We start from the raw sequence: 13652 nt of genomic DNA on the forward strand, positions 1-13652 counted from the left end.
TTTTTACATTAAGACCATGTCTGCTTTTGGGCCTAGTCAACACATCTAGTAAGTTCTGGTCCAGCAGGCCTTCTTGACATAAGATTTGCTTCATTTAATCTTCTTCTTATAGTCCGTTAGTTAATATGTACGTGCCTTAAGTGCAATTCATTATCAATTTGAAAAACTGGCAAACGGCGATTTCTTAGCGATAAACTTACAATAAGTCGATCGTCTCGATTATAAGTTCTCATACGAAGGTTCACAGACGTCTAGATTGACGTCCTTATGGACGTGGTCATAATTCAAAAACCACTTAGCATACTCTATGGTATTAAGATACTAGTGGAACCGGAATTGTATAGCAAATTCACTGAACTAAACAAATATATATATAAGCATACATATATATTTGACTCACCCTGTATATCTATAAAAATCTTTTTGAAATGTTAACTACCATTAAACACATATTTTGTAAAAGGTTTGGAGTGAAAATTTCCAATAGGAATCCTGCTACAGAACTTTTGCGGAATACGGAGCCATCTTGTATGTATGCATTTGTATATGTGTGTTTATTTAAAAAATACAAGCAACGAATTTAAATGGGTAAACTTTGTAATATATCTTATTAACAATACAATGCAAAAAGTTTTATAAAAATTCGTTTACAGTAAATGAATTCCGAGGTTTGTATCCCATAAGGGCTTAAAGCACTCCACTAAATACTATTTTATATTCTAGTGTCTACCGGTTACGTGGTATCTGGCTTTGGACACCCAGTACTTCATATTGGCCTTATTTTTATTCAAGTTCCTTAAAGCAAATGAAAAACATTCCTTCCTTATTATAGGAACACTCTTGGCAGTGACAACTATCGGCACTTTCTTCCAAAATTATTATTACGACTTTACCGGATTGATACTACCAGTACCTGAGTAAGTACTATATTTAACATTTTTGAACATTTTTATCATTTGAATAAATATTCAATTATTTTTAAAATTTTAGATTTTTTTACGAATTTAGGGGTTTACTGGAAAGCCATCAATTCTTCTACCAAGTCGGTAGTTTTATTGGGAATATGTCTTCAGCAACAATGGGCATAGCTTTCGGATATTATTTCTATAAGCATAAGTATGATGAGCCACATCAATATATATTTCGAACCAAGGTAAGCTAATTAAATGATTTGTTATTAGTCTAAGTATAAGTTCTACTTGAGTCTGAAACTAAAAGAATTTCGGACATTGTCCTTATTTATTTTGATTAAACGTTCGGTTATCAAATATCAACCTATAAAACTGACTCATTGATTCATCGACCTAAGGGAAGATGCTCTCTCTCTCTCTCTCTCTTGACTATTTCATATGTAAAAGAAACTTCAGAAAAGATCAGGCGAATAGCCAACAAGTATAACATTAGAACTATCTTCAAATCTGAATCGATCCAGACAAAAACGTCCTAACAAGGACGTTTCTTTCTAGACATCTAGCTAAAGAGAAACAGTGCATCTACCAGGTACCTTATGAATGCGGTGGTTTGTATATTGTAGAGACTAAATGTCCTCTTAGCGAGCACAAAGTCAGAAGTTCGGATTGTCCACAGGAAACCTCAATGGAAAAAGCGTAAATTTAAAAAAGTTTTTATAGCAAACTACAACCTAACCTAACACACTATATATTAATTGATTTTCGGATTCTGGGAGAAAAATAAAGTTGAGTTTTATAAGAGAAGAATATGACTAAAATGTAAGGTTTTTGACATATTATTTAACATTTTCTAGAAATAAAGAACAATTTTTAAATTACAATAAAAGCTACCTAAATTGGAATTTACCCGGTATAGCCTAATATATAGTTAAATTAACTATTGTACTTTAAACCAAATTAAAACTTGATCCAAAAAGTTATACAGGGTGAGACAAAATTAATACTAAACTTTGGTCACCTTTAAAAGCATGTTATTCTTTTATTTTAAATAGAACAGCCAGTATATTATACCGATATTCAATGGAGAATTTATGTCTCTTCAAAATACTATTAAGGTTGCCTACCCCCCAAACAAAGATTTCCTTAGATATTTTCATTTACATGAGTTGATCTGAGTTTTTTATATGATATTATATATAAAGATCTTTATTATTTGATAAAATCTAGGTGGCTGTGATATGTCGGACGTTACTTCAACATAGCTGTCTAATTAGTCCAACTTTAACAACTAGTTATAATTTTGTGTCAGTTAAAACAAAAAAGATTCTTGGAAATTTGCCGAAAATGCAAACTTATCCTACATCTGAAAGAATTTTTATGATTCTTTAGTTAGTAAATGCAGTTTGCATTCATCAATTAATAGAATACTTAAATGCTCCTGATTTTATCTAGTCTGGCTTTTTCTATGGGGATATGTTAAAGACAGTGTTTACAAAACTCGACCAACTAGTGTCGACAACATGAGAGAAATTATTGTAGCTGCTTTTCGAGGTAGAACTCTACATACATGCCTTTTAAAATGAAAAGATCCTTTTGAAAAGACAATCATTTTATGCAGTTAACAGGAAAGGAAGCATTTTGAGCATTTGATTTCATCTAGCTAATTTTTGTCACATAATTATAGGTTTATATCTAGTTTTAATTCTGTAAAAATTCAAATATGTTGTATTTTTTTATTACCGTTATGTATTTTACTCTACAATCTTTAATTTTTGTTAAATTAACAAAAGGTACATCATACAGTCATCTAGATTTTTTCAAATAATACAGATCTACTGACGCAAAAACATAACAATTAAAATATCTAAGAAAATCTTTATCTGAGGGGTCGGCAACCTTAATAATTAATATTTTGGAGATATATAAATTCTCCATTGAACACCGGAAAAATATAGTGGGTGTTTCATTTAAAATAAAGGAGTAACTTGCTTTTAAAAGTAACTAATGTTCCATATTAATTATGTCTCACCCTGTATAACTTTTCGGGTCAAATTTCAATTTGGTTTAACATACGATGGTGACTGTAATTATATATCAGGCTATACAAGGTCAACTAAAATTTAGGTAGCTGTTATCGAAATTTAAAATTTACTCTACATTTTCTCAAAATGTGAAATATGTCATGATCCTTAGATTTTAGGTATATGCTTCTTTAATAAAACTTACCTTTATTTTTTTTCTAGAATCCGAAAATCAATTAATATATAGGGTGTTCCATTAGAAAAAACACAACTTTGATGTGTAACTTTTTTTGGGGACATCCTGTATAATTCTGTATATTTTTGTAAAATGCTTTCATTTAACCTACATATGCTGCCAAAATTTCATTTTGATATAAACTACCGTTCTGCTTGGAGCTTCCGCGGCGTATGAGGGCGCCACCCTGTACTGACATTTAATTTTGAAACCTATTAGAGATATACAGGTTGTTAACTTGACAGTTACTTATAGGGGAACAGAATGGCAACACTGCATAACACATGCACTTATAGGGTTTTCTGCCGACTCGTCCCGTCGCCGTCGCGTCTTCTATCGACGAACGGGCCGAGGTTGCCATATTTCAACGATAAAGCTCTTACCGCGAGTAATAAACAAATTAACAACCTGTATAGAGTGATCCACAGCGATGGTAAATTAAACGTGTATGAAGAAGAGGCGTAATTGTTTTTAAAATTTTCATTTTTATATAAAGACATATGCTCCATCTATCTAAATCAGATGTTTTCAAACTTTTTTTGATTGGTAGACACATTTTTTTTAATATTTTAGTTTAGACAAGGTCTTTGGTGGCTGATGACCTTTGGTCTAGCTTTATCCTTCCTGATTGTTCCTGGATCTGTAATATTGAATGCCGATGTCGAACATAGTGCTTTTTGGGCATCAGTGTATGTAGCTGTTTCGCGTCCTCTATTTCTCTTCGCCATTGGAGTTGCAGTAATAGGATTCACCGAAGGAATTGGCTGTAAGTGCAAAATGGTTCAATTACCATTTTTAGCTTTACTTAATAAACTCTAAAAAATATGTTTTATAAAAATTATCTTAAAATATACAGGGTCCGGCAATAGTATCCTATCAAAGGATCCTGTTTCAGTTAATATGGAACTTTGTAAATTAAAAAAATCTGAAACATCCAGATATCTTTACAAAACTAGTCTAATACAAATTTTAGACGAAAAATATCGTGACTGTATTTGTTTTTACACAGATGGCTCGAAATCTGACCAAGGTGTTGGCTGTGCTTTTTACAGCCCGGTTGCTAATAAAAAAATCAGATTACCTAATTTCTCTGGCATTTTAACAGCCGAACTCATAGCTATTTATCAGGCTCTTATCCAAATTCGGAGCATGCCACCGATTGAAGCATTAATACTATCTGATTCACTCAGTTCCCTCAACAGTATTGCTTCTTTAAGCCCCAAAAAAATTTCTAACCTGAAGCATTCGAGATCTAGTATATAAACTTACTGAAAGAAACTACAATGTTAACTTTAAGTGGATTCCTGGACACTCTGACATTGCTGGTAACGACCGAGCAGACAAACTGGCTAACGAGGCAACGCTCTTACAGAATATTGAAGGAACTCCATCCGTTGTCGATTTCAGAAATTTCCACAAAAAAGTGTTCTTCAGTATACTTCAAAATAAATGGGACATACTCGAGGGAACTAATAAACTTAGATCACATATGCTACTTCTTCATCTGTATCAAAATATATCGTCCTATTGCTGCCAAAAGTCACTAACTAACATTTTTCCGAACAACCAAATTTAATCACTAACTATGTTTTGAATTGGAGAATCGATTGCAAAAGTCATTAACTACGATTTCTGGCTATTTAGTTTTATTTTAATACCGAATAGTTACTAACTATAACATCTTTATGCAACGCAATTGATCTTTAGACGCATTTTTCTCGGAAGTAATAAAAAGTAAGTTAGTGACTTTTGGCAGCAATGGGACGATATATTCCCTTGAACGCAGGGCCGGATCTACCTAAGGGCTGTTTGGGCTGCAGCCCAGGGCTCCGAGGTTACAAGGGGCCCCCAGACCCCGCTAAAAACAATAGACCCATAGGTGGGAACTGTTGAATCGTGAAATAAAATTAAAATTCACGTTAAAAAGTTTAAGCCAGACCAGATGGTTTTGCCACTATGATACTGTCAAAGCCTTAAAAATAATTATGATAACATTATAAAAATTTTCGAAAGTTTCAGCGAGAATGAGATTGAGAAAGTTGTTTTCCGGAAAGAGGTACGAAATTTATTCAATAAAATGGCGAAACTCGAGACTGCAATTTTGATTATCTTTTGGGAAGAACTTTTGCAGAGATTTCATTTAGTTAATAAAAAAATACGCCTGGTTTAGACATTTGTGAAGGCAACAAGTTAATTGTGTCATTAAAAGACTTTGTGAACAACATACGATACCGATCAGATCAAAAGCTAAAGGAATACGAAGAGAAAGCTAAAAATTAAGTACTAGTGTGAGGATAGACTACAATGACGTAAACAAGAGACGCATTATTCCAAAATTTTCAGGTAAGTCTACAGGTGAATTCTCAGTATACGGCGCAGAAATAAGAAAGATTTAAAAGAGACACGTTAAACGTTACGTTGGATAAGCTGATTATGGATTTAAATAAAAGGAGCCAAGTCAATGAGACATAAATATAGCAAAAAATTCAAATTTTTAATGGATTTGCAAGACAAAAATATCGAAAACATAGATTTGGAAATTGCACGTCATATTATTGATTACAATCCCGATGACGTAGACGAGCATTTAGTGAACGAGTGCATTCAATTAAAATCGTACTGACTCCAATCTAAGCCAGAGTCTTACACCTCTTGCAGTGATATTTTTATGCTCATGCACGAAAATAAACTTATTGACGTGTTCCCTAACTGCTATACCATTTTAAAGATTTTTTTTTATCATTGCCACTCACTAGCTGAAGCAGAACGCTCCTTCTCCAAGATGTTCTATGTAGAAAATAAATATAGGACAACAATGTCGAACCATCGACTAAATAATTTATCACTTCTTTCCATAAACTGTGATCTAACAAAAGACTTGCATTGTGATGACCAAATAACTGTCAATTTCTATGACTGCAACCTATCAATTTCTTTTACTAATTCATAATAAATAAATAAAATTGTTTTATTGTTTTTTTTATATTCTTATATAATATCACTATTTCGATTTCTCTCTCACCCAAAGGTTGCCTGGAAGAGATTGCTACCACAGCAATAAGTCGCCTTTTGTACAACTAATACTTGCGTAGATTTAAGTAACATTTATGTTTTTTTTGTGCAATAAAGTATATATAATAATAATATATCATTATAGAAACAGTTTTTTGGCAGACATGGCTATTAGTTGAGTACTTAGGTAGGCCTCTAAGTAGTTTCAGCCCAGGGCCCCACAAATTCACGATCCGCCCCTGCTTGAACGCGGATCTTTCTGTAAAGTTGTTAGAACCCTCACAGGACACTCATATCTTATATATATATATATATATATATATATATATATATATATATATATATATATATATATATATATATATATATATATATATATATATATATATATATATATATATAAACGGGATTTGGTTTAAGTATTTAATACTCATTTCCAACTACAGCCTATTGCTGCCTTCCCGTTACCCTACGCCACACATCTCGATTTAGAGCGTCATCAGCTTCTAGGTTACGAGCTCCCATTGCTTCCGTAACCGTTCCGTTCCAGGATTTACAGGTCTACCTCTCTTTCTTCTGCCCTGGGGAGCCCATTGAAAAACTCTTTTTGGCCACCTGTTCTCCGGCATACGCAGAACATGTCCAAACCATTTTAAGCTGGATTTTTCGATTCGATCCAGTACTGTCTCCTCCGATGCATTCATGATACGCCTGACCTCGATGTTTGTCTTTTTTTCCATCCTAGATATACCTGCACTTCTTCTAAGGTAGTCCATTTCAACAACTTGGATTTTGCGCTTCGCGTCTTCACTCAGAGTCCACAGCTCTGAACCATAGCAAAGAACTGACTCCACCAATGTTCTTCCAAGTCTCTTTTTAGTTGTTGCAGATAAGTTTCGGTCCCACCAGAGGCTGTTAAGACATCCAATAACTTGTTTGCTCTTCTGAATTCGGTTTGTATTTCTTCTTTGCCCAAACCCTCGTTGTTGATAGTAGCACCCAGGTATTTAAATTTGTCTACTTGTTGAATCTGGACGTTATCATTAATGAAGACTTCAAAACAAGTGTTGGAATTGACAGCTAAGTATTCGGTCTTCTTTAGACTAACCTGAAGTCCCCATTTGTTGTATACTTGATAAAGCCTCTTAGTCATGAACTCTAGATCGTATGAGTCCTGCGCAATCACGACCTGATCGTCTGCAAAGCTCAGGGTAAATAGTGTGTTGTCCCCAATGGGTATTCCCATACCTTGATATTTCGTCTTCCATTCCCTAAGGGCTAATTCGACGTAAGCGTTGAAGATCAGAGGAGATAAGCTGCATCCTTGTCGCAACCCTTTTGTGGTGTTAATTGGATTAGATAGCCTGTGTCCTATCTTAACGTACGATTCATTTTCTTTATATAGCTATTTTATTATCTTAAGCAAAGGTCTATCTACTTCTAAGATATTCAATACTTCCCATATCTTGCTGCGGGGAATAGAGTCGTACGCTTTCTCCAAATCAATAAATGCTAGATGGACTTCTTGATCTACTGCTATCTTTTTTTCCATCACCTGCTGCAGGACAAAAAGGTTATCTGTGAAAGATTTCCCCGGTGTGAATCCGCTTTGGTCTTCCGAGATTTGTCACCAATACTGTCCCTGAGCCTACCCTGTAGCACCTTTCCAAAAAGTCTGCTGACCGAACTGTTAATGCTCTATAACAAGTGGGGTCGTTACGATTTCCCTTTTTAAAGATGGACACTATGTGAGCCACTCGCCATTCTCGGGGTAGTTTACTTTGCAGGCATCACTGGTTAAATAGCTCTGCCAGACGCCAGCGCAGTCTTTGGGTTCCACACTTTAACAATTCGGCTACAATATTACCAGGATCTGGTGACCGTCCATTTTTCATTCTTTTGAGACTTTGATGTACTTACACTCGCTCGTGGTCGAAGGCTGGTAACGGATCTCAAGGAGATACTCCAATGTCGAGTAGGAGTATTTCATCAAAAACTGAGAAATGTCCACTGTTTCATAAGCTCTGCCAGCAAGTCCTATTTTCTACGTCCTCGAAGGATCATGAGAGCCGCGTGACCACTGGTAATGTATGGCATCCAATGGATGGGTGTTATGCAGCTAACAGGAATAGGGCGAGGGCGAGATTCCGGCGCCTCAAAACCGGTTCTCTCGGCTAAGGATGGGCATCCCTACAGAAAGGCCCCTGGTCCTCCAGGTTGGGGATTGAGGCAACGGGCTAGCGACCTGTTACTCGGAAAAAAACTTAATTGCTCAAAGAACCCTAAACACGCCTCTCACACTCATATCTTACCAAATCATAAATCATATATTATCAAAAATGAACCCCCTCCGAAATGCACCTTATGCAATAACTTAATGTCAATGAGACATATTCTTTATGAATGTTTACCTGTTGCCTCGCATAGGTCTAGATTCTTTAATGCTGTTACCTATGAGAATATTTTCGCGCCTTTTAACATTTCGAAGATTAATAAAGTTATGGAATTCTTAGACAGCATCGACATAACAAAAAAACTTTAATTTCTAACTTAAAATAATTTAAAATAACATCATATTAAATAAAGCTTATTATTGAGCGCTAAAAAACCGCCGCTGTTGACGCGCTCTATAAATCAATACATCTCTCTTTCTCTCTCTCTCTAGAATGTACTTCAGGAAAATATTTTAACTTCTATAGGGTGGCTCAAAAAAGTGTGAGTGGATCGGGATGATTTTTCAGCCTTTATTAAAAAAATTATTGCAAATACAAGAACTGCCCCGAAATCAAAACTATATGATGTATTTACTTTAGATGGTCTATATTTACTTTGGTATAAATATCATAATCCTAAATCATACAGGATGTTTAAAATTCCAGGCCAAACTTTCTAAAAGATAAAATATTTTTTCTTTGTTTTTTTTTTTAATGGAACACCCTGTATTTTATTAGAGCGAGAATTAAAAAATGAACATTTTTTGTGTATTTAGAGTATTTCAACATTTTTAACAGTACTCGGGGTATCATTTCATCTAGCTCTTTCAACGCTAAAATACGAGAGACTACGATAATCATAGGGTAGCTTTGATAAGAATTTATTGTGGAGAATTTGCCACAAATACATACAAAAAAACCGCGAATTTGGAGAATTAAAAAATGTTAATGTTTAATTCTCCATCTATTAAAAAAAATAATATACAGGGCGAGAACTCTATTTTTTCTTTTATTTTGTTATTTACAGGGTTAGCCCTAAGAGTAGTACAGTGGACTCCCACCTATATCTTAGGTCGATTGACGTTCAGTGTGTATTTAGTACACATATGGGTGCCGTTTGTCAGATATGGTATGACAAGGTATCCAGTATACTCCAGTACCATTATTGCGGTAAGTACCTTTTTTACACAACCCATCTAATATCCAATTAAGGCAAATTCATTTTCTTTTCAATTTCCAACGACAGGTTTCTGCCTAATAGGTTTTTCATATACCACACTATCAGCTCTGCGAAGTAGGAAAAGTAGTTTTTCAAAGGAACGCTTGTCAAGAAAGTTCCTATTTGGATATCTTTGAGCATAAACCCTTCAGGCCAACAAGCAATTGTTCTTACAAAATAAAATCACTTGTAACATATCCATTCCTTCCTCCAGGAGATACTACTTCACTTTTCTTGATAAAATAATAAATACCTACTTATTAACCTTACTGTAGGTAAATTAAATAAAAATAACCTGTTATAAATTTAAATAAAGTCCATAAACTAATGTCGATTTTGAAAATAGCTACTAAGTGTCACTAGAAAATTGCCATGGCGACACCAGCCATCTTGATTACAATTTTATTGAAAAATCGATTTTTATTCAAAATCTGAGCCAGATAGGTATAGAAAACCCTTATACAGTTTGAAAGAGCATTTAAATCTGCTTGGATTTAAAAAAAATGCATAGTGTTGTATTTGAAATAACAAAGTTTTTATGTAAAATAAATATTTAAAATAGACCAGCAATTTTTGATACCCTGTATACATTTAAGGAAGTATATTTTCTTAGTAAAGTTTATTTCTCTGGCTTAAAAATCAACACAAGAATTAATTACGAAAAGTAATGTACAAGGTGTTGACAAACTTTTTTATTATAGCATGCATATTTAAATATCTTTAAATATCTTTAAATATCTCAAAAACTAGAGCTTTTAAACATATTAAACCCTTATAATAAATGCTTTATTTTATGTCCAAGAATGCAAAAATTAAATAAAATACCGGGTGTTCCATAAGAAAAAATATAACTTTGGTATGGATCTTAGTTCTGGCACACCTTGTATATTTCAAAATAATTTTAAATTTTGTACATTGCCTTCCCACATATACCCAAGAAATAGTTTGTTTCTACATCTTTCCGTTTTCTCTTTTTTATAAAAAGACTTAAGTCTTTTTAATGATATAATTAATATACAGGGTGGCGCACCTCATTCGCCTCGATTGATTATACGAAAACGGAAAGATGTAGAAACAAAATATTTTTTGGGTATATGTGGGAAGGCAATGTACATAATTTAAATTATTTTGAAATATACAGGGTGTGCCAGAACTAATATCCATACCAAAGTTATCGAAGAATCGAGGCGAATGAGGTGCGCCACCCTGTATTTTAATTATATCATTAAAAAGATTTAAGTTTTTTTATAAAAACACTTAAATCTGTTTATAAAAAGACTTAATCTTTTTAATGATATAATTAATATACAGGGTAGCGTATCTCATTCGCCTCGATTGGTTACACGAAAACGGAAAGATGTAGAAACAAAATATTTTTTGGGTATATGTGGGAAGGGAATGTGCATAATTTAAATTATACTGAAATATACAGGGTGTGCCAGAACTAAGATCCATGCGTTCATCGAAGAATCTTTTTCTATTTCGGAATAAAGATTTAAATAATAAATAATTTTAAAAAATATTTTAAGTCTTATGTCAGCTTTCGAAAAATGACTCAAGACCAAATGACTTAAGTCATTAAAAGAGAAATTAAAATTAAAATTTTTTAGACAACTTTTTTTATTTTTGTTTTTTTATGATTTGGTTCAAAAAAAATACATACAACCCTAAATTTTCACCCTTCTACCATCAACCCCTATTTTTTAAAAGGAGTTGTTTTTTTTAATAGTTTTAGTTACCATACTCATCCGAAACGGCTTTTTTATCCACAGAATATGCTGGCCGAAATTTCCCCAATACAATTCGGACCACCCTGTATACTAAAAACTAATATTTATATTCTTTTTTTAGTTGGTCGCAGCTATTGGTGATTTAGCAGTAGTATACATATTAGCTACCATTTTGGCACTCTTTGTGGAATTTCCGGTATCGCAACTGCAGAAACAACTTTTCACGTTCGAAAAAGTGAAGAAGACAACCGATAAAAACGAATAAAATTTTATAATTTGTTATTTTCAGAATAAAAATATTTAATTTATATAAAAGGTCTTTTATTTCTTTTGTCAAAAATTGTTACAGCAGCCTATTTTTTTTCCAACTATGATTTGATAATTTTTTTCCACAGCAACTGTTAAAATTGCCTTATATCTATCAAAAATCGTAGATAAATAGCACTTTAACCGCAAGGGTAGATTAAATGATACTTTAACAGCGAACATAGGTTAAAAACTTTATTTCTTCTCGCACGTTTTTTAATTGCGTCCATTTTTGAAAATTTTTGTATTCCTTTTCATAAGTTATTCGGGATTTAAATGGAAGTAGTTTGGATATGGCGTTTGTCGTCCCAGCCTGAATATCTGTTGGCAATTTATTTATTTCGTTTTGAGCCATCTATGGCTCTAATTCAATCAGCAATCGACACGAAAGAGAATTAAAAAATATTGGCTGAAAACTGACAACTAAAGAGATAGCTGTATTTATTTGTCATATTACATAGAAACCAACGCCAACCCAGCACAATATTTTTCTACTCGTAATAAATTCATTGAAATAATAATTTCTGAATATTTTTTAAAACGTAACTCGCTATGGAAAGAAATATTGTTTTATACACGACGATAAAATTGCATTTTTGTCTCCTGAAATTAATTCACTCGCGATTTCATCGCTCGTGAATTAATCATTTCGGTTAACGATAAGATACCATTTTATCGTCTTGTATAAAAAATAGCTGTTATATCCAAAACCTGCGTTTTTGGACTAAATTTGTGTTATATTAAATCGTCGGTTTACACAAAAGCAAAATGCAAAATATATTAAATCCAATTATTTTAATTTTGATTTATTTATATCATTTGAATATATTTCTTCAGGATATAGATCTATATCCAGGAAATGGCGAATGATATTTTCTCTGTACTTATCCAGAGAAACACCCTGTAAGCAAATGATAAAAAAACACAACAAAATTATTTTCTATTTCAAAAACCGAATCGCTATGTAATAAAAACTTGCCCAGGATTTTCCTATATCCATTTATTTTTTGCTGGGTACATACATTCGATCTAAAAATATATTTCAACGCGGCAGGAACAGGAATTAATAAAATTAATGAACCCATTTGCATTTTTTAATTAAACCGTTTTGAAAATCATTAAAATTCACTAATAAACAAAAAATTCTGTTAACTTTTTAATTTCAGGTATAAATTTGCCGTAAATCAATTTCGGCTAACGACAGTTATTGGAATATTTATATGCTTCATTTTTTCTTTTACTAAAAAGCTTCATTCAGAACCTCCCAATTAGTGGAATAAACTAGTGGTTTCAATTACAATTTATACTTTTTAGTTTACGATCATTCACAATGTCTAAAAATCACAATTAAAATCTTTGAATAAGAAGACTAAGGAAGGAGCATATCAAAAATCTTAGGTACACCGCGATGGGCCACAAATATGGCCGACTTAAATTCCGGTTTATCAGTGTCGTTCTAATTTTATTTAAAAAATGTAAAAATATGATGTAGGGTAGACGTGGGGTAGACTCAATAATTTGTTGTTTTATTTTACGTTGTGAATAAATGTTGGTAGTTATTAAAATTGTTATAAAAATATAAAATTCTAATAAAAATAGATAAGTTATAATAATTATTTATTAACACAAACATCCGATACGCTACTGAAGCAGGTAAGTCAAATTAACGTATCTAAATTCTTTGACATCTAATCTTTGACAAGTAATAAATAAAAGCTAAAATGCAATAAAAATATATAATTTAGTTAATTTAAGTGAATTTCATAAATGATCGGTTTACTACACGTATGTATATTATATAGTCACTTACTAGCGAACAGTTGTTCCATTATATCATTCAATTTTTGCCGAGATCTACCGCACGCTATAGGGTAAAAGGAGGAGAGATGGACCACGAGGAGTGACGGACCACTACGTGTATTGTGGTTGATATGGCAACCCCGAGGATAGCCACGTGTGTTCTCGCTATTTATTACCTGTCTGTCTAGAGTAAGGTGTCTATGAT

The 13652-nt window shown here is 33.0% G+C and overlaps 1 protein-coding gene across 1 annotated transcript in view; it reads left to right on the top strand.

The window, feature by feature from the left end:
• LOC115891248 (O-acyltransferase like protein-like) overlaps positions 1–11606 on the top strand; it is a 36796-nt gene extending 25190 nt beyond the window's left edge. Inside the window, exons 8-12 of the mRNA XM_030911676.1 lie at positions 724–917; positions 991–1153; positions 3741–3933; positions 9420–9562; positions 11463–11606. Of these exons, the coding sequence (XP_030767536.1) occupies positions 724–917; positions 991–1153; positions 3741–3933; positions 9420–9562; positions 11463–11606 (837 nt within the window). The remainder of the gene's footprint in view (positions 1–723; positions 918–990; positions 1154–3740; positions 3934–9419; positions 9563–11462) is intronic.
• Positions 11607–13652: the final 2046 nt, after the last annotated feature.

This window comes from Sitophilus oryzae, unplaced genomic scaffold (genome assembly GCF_002938485.1).
Source record: "Sitophilus oryzae breed Bouriz unplaced genomic scaffold, Soryzae_2.0 scaffold_980_pilon_pilon, whole genome shotgun sequence".
Taxonomy (NCBI): domain Eukaryota; kingdom Metazoa; phylum Arthropoda; class Insecta; order Coleoptera; family Curculionidae; genus Sitophilus; species Sitophilus oryzae.